A 6,421-nucleotide genomic window follows, 5' to 3' on the forward strand; every position below is an offset into this window, starting at 1 on the left:
AGATGCTTGAACCCACATGAAGCTATTCCATACTTGCCCTATAAGAAAATTAAGAGTGAAGGCACATATAGACATCAGAATAAAAACTACAGTCAGGAAGTAATGATAGATCAGACTTATTTGAATATGATAGGAGAGAGGGAGAAATAAGCTTAATTGAAGTAGGGATAACATGCCAAGACAGACTGCTGAATTGGAGAAATGAGAAAGTGCAGTATTCTCACAAATCAGCTGGGCCTTAAAACTATAATGTCAAAAAATAAACTCACAACGGGACTTCCCTGGCGGTCCAGTGGTTAAGACTCCACACTTCTTTTCCGGTCAGCGGCCTGAGGTGACCTCTAAAAATGGTTCGCTATTCACTTGACCCAGAAAACCCCACAAAATCATGCAAGTTGAGAGGTTCAAATCTTCGTGTTCACTTTAAGAACACTCGTGAAACAGCCCAGGCCATTAAGGGTATCCATATCCGAAAAGCCACCAAGCATCTGAAGGATGTCACCTTAAAGAAGCAATGTGTGCCATTCCGTCGTTACAATGGTGGAGTGGGTAGGTGTGCCCAGGCCAAACAGTGGGGCTGGACGCAGGGTCGGTGGCCCAAAAAGAGTGCTGAATTTTTACTGCACATGCTCAAAAATGCAGGGAGTAATGCTGAACTTAAGGGCTTAGATGTAGATTCTCTGGTCATTGAGCATATCCAGGTGAACAAAGCCCCCAAGATGCGGCACAGGACTTATAGAGCTCATGGTCGGATCAACCCATACATGAGCTCTCCCTGCCACATTGAGATGATCCTTACTGAAAAAGAACAGGTTGTTCCTAAACCAGAAGAGGAGGTTGCCCAGAAGAAAAAGATATCCCAGAAGAAATTGAAGAAACAAAAACTTACGGCCCGGGAATAAATGCTGCAAAAAATAAATGCAAATAAAAGTTAAAAAAAAAAAAAAAAAACAGACTCCACACTTCCACTGCAGGATGCACGGTTGGATCCCTGGTCGGGGGAACTAAGATCCCGCATGCTGCAAGGCCAAAAAAACAAAACAACAAACAAAAAAACCAAACCTCACAACATGGGGTAGGGGGAGGGGAGTAAATTAAAAAGTACCTATCCCATGGGGTTGTTATGAAGGTTTAAGTGAATTAATACATGAAATGTGCTTAAAACAGTTCCTGGCACTTAAACACTGTTTAAGTATTAAATAGTATATATCCTTTGATAGAAGGGGAATAACAATTAGAAAAAAATGTAGTTCAAATGCACAGGGTAAAGTACTCAATTACTTCTAGACAATGTCTTTATTCCATCTAATCATTCTTTCTTTAATGGCTTTATGCAGGCGCTTTTAATATTTTCTACCTGTAGTTGGTTCAGACCCGTGGGCATGGGCAATTCTTTGTGTACCAGACATCGAGTATCTCTGTCCCCTTCCCCTAAAGTCAGTTAGCTCCCTGGCCAGTGTGACCACCATTAAAAAAAAAAAAAAAAAAAAAATCAGTTCCCCAGGTACCCACTAGGAGGCAGTACTGCCCTGTTGAGAATACTAAGCCAAATTCTTTGCCTGAGGTCACATACCTGTTTAGTAGAATTGCATCTCCAATGACTCCAAAGTCTTTTTTTCCACTATGATAGTAACAATATAGTAATAAAGACTATAGTGATAATAATTAGCATTCCTTGAACTCGTGCCAGCATTTTGCTAAATGTTTTATATATATATACCACCAGCTCACTTAAACCTCACCATTTGAGGGCAGTTTCTCATTTTGCAGATGAAGAAACCAAGGCTTAGGTCCAAGAGCCATGTTAAGAGTTTTGCATAGAAGAGGTTGCACTTGAGCTAAGTGTTGAAGAATGGGATTGGGATAGAAAGCTGGTTATATAAAGAAAAAAGCCACATGCATAAAAGCAAAGGCATGAAACTTCAAGATTTTATATGGAGTGACAACTTTAAGACCCCATGAATTTATTCAGGGTTTAGAATTGGAGATTGGTAGAAAGTCAGAGCTAGAGGGGAACTTAGAGGTCATCAGGGATTTGTGATTTTTAAACTTGCAAACTAGCCAAATCTTTTTTTGGAATGAAATCTTATATATAATAACTATAAAATATATAAAACAATTTAAATGATATTGTTATAAAAAGTATAAGTTCTAGTAGATAATATTCACTTATAAAGATAGGAAAAATAATGTTGTTTTGATTAATGCAGTATTAGATTGACCTCAGAACCCAGTTTTTCCTGTTTTGGTTGTACAGAGAAGTGAATATAATAGGTAACATTTTAAAACACCTCATTTTGCAATCCCATAAGTGACAGGATAGGAAGGTCTACCCCAAAACAACCTAGAAACACAGATTCACTTCAGTATATTAATAGCCATATGGTTGAACAGGTTTTATGTTTAAAAAAACTTTGAAAAATCATTAGATACACATGTACATATTTTAAACACACAAATGTCTGTGAGACTCCTGTAGCACCCTGTGAGAATTCCTTATGCTGCCCATGCCTTTACTCTGCTGACAAAGAGCCTGAGGTGAAGGGACAGGGGAGTGAGTTGCTCAGACTCATGGAGCCCAGCTAGGGCCACCTCTGGGCACTCAGCCTCCTGAGTCCCAGCCCAGTGCTCCTTCTGAGAGACCAGTTGACATCTGGTGTGGCAGCATGCCACAGCCTGGCTGTACAACCCCTCACCTGAGAGGGCCCTTGGCTGCTTGCCCATCTCCCTGGCAGATAAAGCCTCAGACGGAGGGCAAACAGTACCTGGCTCCAGGAGTCAGTGCAGGTCTGATTCATGCAGTGGTTTGTGCCTGTGCCAGCCGCGAAGGCTGTCTCCTGATCCTCTGCTCATTTTCGTCACTTCCCTCACTGTGGCCAGATTGGGACTCAAGCAACAGGCAGACACCTGTGAGCTTGAGAATGGTGTTGGCTCTTTTAAGGAGGGTATTCCAGGCCACAAAGGGACTTGTCTGTCCCATCCCCCTGGGCAGCTCAGAGCATTGCCCCATCAACCTCAGTTTCAGTATCAGGGTGGGGCGGCATCATGGGGTGGGGTGCTGTGTTACCAGGGCGCAGACACATTGGCAACAGACGGTGGCTCTGGAGCATGGGAGAACAGGTGGGCTACCTACCCCCAGGATTTCAAAAATACCATTTATCAGCATTTGCCTTTTGAAAGAAGCAATTTGCTTACAAATGGCAAGACATTTAAAAATTTAACTTGCTCTTTTTTTCCTTTTTTTCAGAAAAGCATATTAAGTCACTATTAGGAGATATTTTTAATCACAGTATATTAGCATTTTTGTTTACAGAATGCATTCTGTTGCTACTGAAGAGAACACCATGAGCAAGCAATGTTTTTATACAGAAACAAATGTTTTAAAAGTAGGTTCAGACACTGAAACCTTTGGCTAGACACAGGCTGTTATTTAATAATAAATTAACCTGACCTTGACTCAGAACAGGTCCCCCAGAAGCAGGTTCGTAGAGTATCGCTCTGCTGGGAAAGGCTCTTCTTCTAGGCTCTATGGTCACGTTGCATGAGAGGGAGAAGGTTCTGCTTTCTTCCAGAGTTGAAGGGATGACCTTGATCATACTGTTGTGCATTTGTATACCCGCTCCTGGCACGTCACCGTGGCCTCTCGTGATAGTGAAGCCTTTGACTTCTCTGGGAACTCAGTACCCACAGCTAAGAAGTGGGAGCTACACTGCTTCCCTTCCAGGCTTGTTGGGACAAAACCTGAGGTAACGCGTGTAAAGCTTCAACAACTCTGCCTGGCACAGAGGAAGCCCCGAAAGTTGCCAAGCTCAGCGTTTTTCACATGAGCTCTACTCCATCCCCTTTAATTACTCATTTTTAATTCAAAGGTAATCCATGACGTGGTAGAAAAAATAGAGAATACATAAACAAAAAAGGAAGAAAGTGACCCAATAGCTTCTGGTTTTCGTAAGTGTTTTTCTATCCTGTTTTCTTTATTCTGTGTGCTTGGAGTGGGAAGTGTCTTCATTTGTGTTTAGGGAGTGTTAGAGAGGTGATATCATGGCCCCACTTTGCAAATGAGGAAACTGAATCCAGAAAGAGGAAGTGCCTTTCCCAAGGTCACGCAGACAGTAGGAAGGTTAAGTCGGGTTTGAAACCCACAGCCTGTGAGTCCAAGCCCAGCAATCGTTTCAGGACCAGGAGGGGCCTCAGAAGTGCCCTGCATTGAGGTGTCCACAGGTGAGTCTCAGACACCTGCCCCTAAACCCCCATGTGTGCAGGGAGCCTGTGCCCACGATATCATATTTCCCTCATGATGACTTCAGGTACTTAAAACCATTCCCCACTGAAGATAAATTCCTATTTTGCAGCCTGCCCAGTCCTGGGACTGGGCAGGCTGTGACTAAACAACTCACCTAAGTAGGGTTTTTAGGTGCCTCAGTTTTGCTTTCCCAGGGATACTGGGTTGGCACTGTCCTTAGTCCTGCAAGCACATAAGTACTGTCCTTCTGGGCTTTTCCCTCACTTTATTTTTAAGATTTATTTTTGGGACTTCCCTGGTGGCGCAGTGGTTAAGAATCCGCCTGCCAATGCAGGGGACACGGGTTTGAGCCCTGGTCCGGGAAGATCCCACATGCCGTGGAGCAACTAAGCCCATGGGCCACAACTACTGAGCCTCTGCTCTAGAGCCCGTGTGCCACAACTACTGAAGCCCGCGTGCCTAGAGCCCGTGCTCTGCAACAAGAGAAGCTACTGCAATGAGAAGCCTGTGCACCACAACAAAGAGTAGCCCCTGCTCGACGCAACCTAAGAAAGCCCGCGTGCAGCAACGAAGACCTGATGCAGCCAAAAATAAATAATATATTTTTTAAAGATTTATTTTATTTATTTTATTTATTTTTGGCTGTATCGGGTCTTAGTTGCAGCATGAGGGATCTTCGTTGCAGCCTGCGAGCTTCTCTCTAGTGGTGGCGTGTGGGTTTTCTCTTAGTTGTGGTGCGCAGGTTCCAGGGCACGTGGGCTCTGTAGTTGTGGCGCTCGGGTTCCAGAGCACGTGGGCTCTGTAATTTGCGGCACGTAGGCTCCCTAGTTGAGGTGTGCAAGCTCAGTAGTTGTGGCGTGCAGGCTTAGTTGCCTGTGGCACATGGGATCTTAGTTCCCTGAAAATGGCCCACAGTGTCCTTCCAGCTGAATTCTGACTCAGCCTCATCCACTGCTTCAGGCAGAGGCGCCCCTTGATCAGATACAAGTTTGATACACTGGGACCAAATGGCCTGCAAGGTCTTTTCCAGCACTCACTAGGACTTGCCAAGACCAGAAAAAGAATAAGGTTTTCTGTAAGGATGGCAGGTCCAGACAGTCGATTTCCTGGAGGGGAAAGGAAAAATGTTAAATGCATACAGCGGTTGACAATTCATCCAAGGCGGCATCAGGCTTTTTAACAGGCTTTTTGTTCTACAGCGGTCAGGCAAGTGTTAATATTTGATTAAGATTGGAATAGTCTCTGAAAACTTAGTCCTCACACAACTCTGTTAATAGTTTCTATTCCCATTGCACAGATGTGGAAACTGAAGCTTAGAGAAGGAAAATAACTTACCTCAGAGTGAGGAAATGCCACAGCCAGGACTAGAACCCAAGGCCTGACTCCTTAGGCCCAAGCTCTTCCAGCACATCTCAGCTGTGTGTGTATGTTATTAGCAGGCCTGGCATTGGGATTCACATTGATTCAGAGGCTGCATGGATACCCACGAAACCCCTGGAGGAAGCAAGTTCTTTCTCAGAGAAGGCCAGTGGGTGCAAAGGAGAAGGATGCCAATGAGAAATGAACACTGCCAGGGCCAGAAGTTGTCTGTGCAATGGCCACTGGGTCACCTTTCGTCATTCAGAGCAGCATCGAGAAGGTTTTCATAACATTTCCAGGTTGCACAATGGGGCTCGAAGCCCTATGGCTGTCTCTGGTGGGAAGAGCACAGCATTCAGAGTCTGGAGACCTGGATTTGGCTTCTGTTGGCTTCCAGCAATACTGTATTACAAGCCTGTGCACATTACTTGGCTCCTTGGGCCTTGGTCTTGTCATCAAGGGCATCATGTCATAGGAACATGGGGCTATTATAGGATTTAAATGGAAAAAAACCCCAACAATCTTTAATGAACACTTCATAGGTGCCCAGCACTGTTCACCGGTATTAACTGATTTAGTCTTCACAGCAACCCTCAGAGACTAGGTGTTATTACTATCTTCAGGTTAAAAAACAGAGGCACAGTTAACTTGCCCAATATTACATAGCAGCAAGTGGGGAAGGTGGAATTGGAACCTAGACAGTCCATTAGATGAATAAATGAATTCTAGGGCTGGTGAATCCTAGACAACACCTTTCTGAGTGTCAAAGACTATTCAAGGTAGATGGGCCCTTAGAAGGGCCTTAGTTTAAGGACTGTT

The 6,421-nt window shown here is 44.2% G+C and overlaps 1 protein-coding gene across 1 annotated transcript; it reads left to right on the top strand.

Moving 5' to 3' along the window:
• Positions 1 to 335: 335 nt before the first annotated feature.
• On the top strand, positions 336 to 902 carry LOC103005538 (60S ribosomal protein L17-like). The gene has a single exon (XM_057555203.1). It carries the CDS (start codon positions 348 to 350, stop codon positions 900 to 902), a length of 555 nt encoding a protein of 184 aa, XP_057411186.1. The 5' UTR covers positions 336 to 347.
• The last annotated feature ends 5,519 nt before the right edge of the window (positions 903 to 6,421 follow it).

This window comes from Balaenoptera acutorostrata, chromosome 10, assembly GCF_949987535.1.
Source record: "Balaenoptera acutorostrata chromosome 10, mBalAcu1.1, whole genome shotgun sequence".
NCBI lineage: Eukaryota > Metazoa > Chordata > Mammalia > Artiodactyla > Balaenopteridae > Balaenoptera > Balaenoptera acutorostrata.

Excerpts from the sequence above, each read along its gene's own strand:
- LOC103005538 (XM_057555203.1), top strand. The coding sequence starts at position 348 with ATGGTTCGCTATTCACTTGACCCAGAAAACCCCACAAAATCATGCAAG.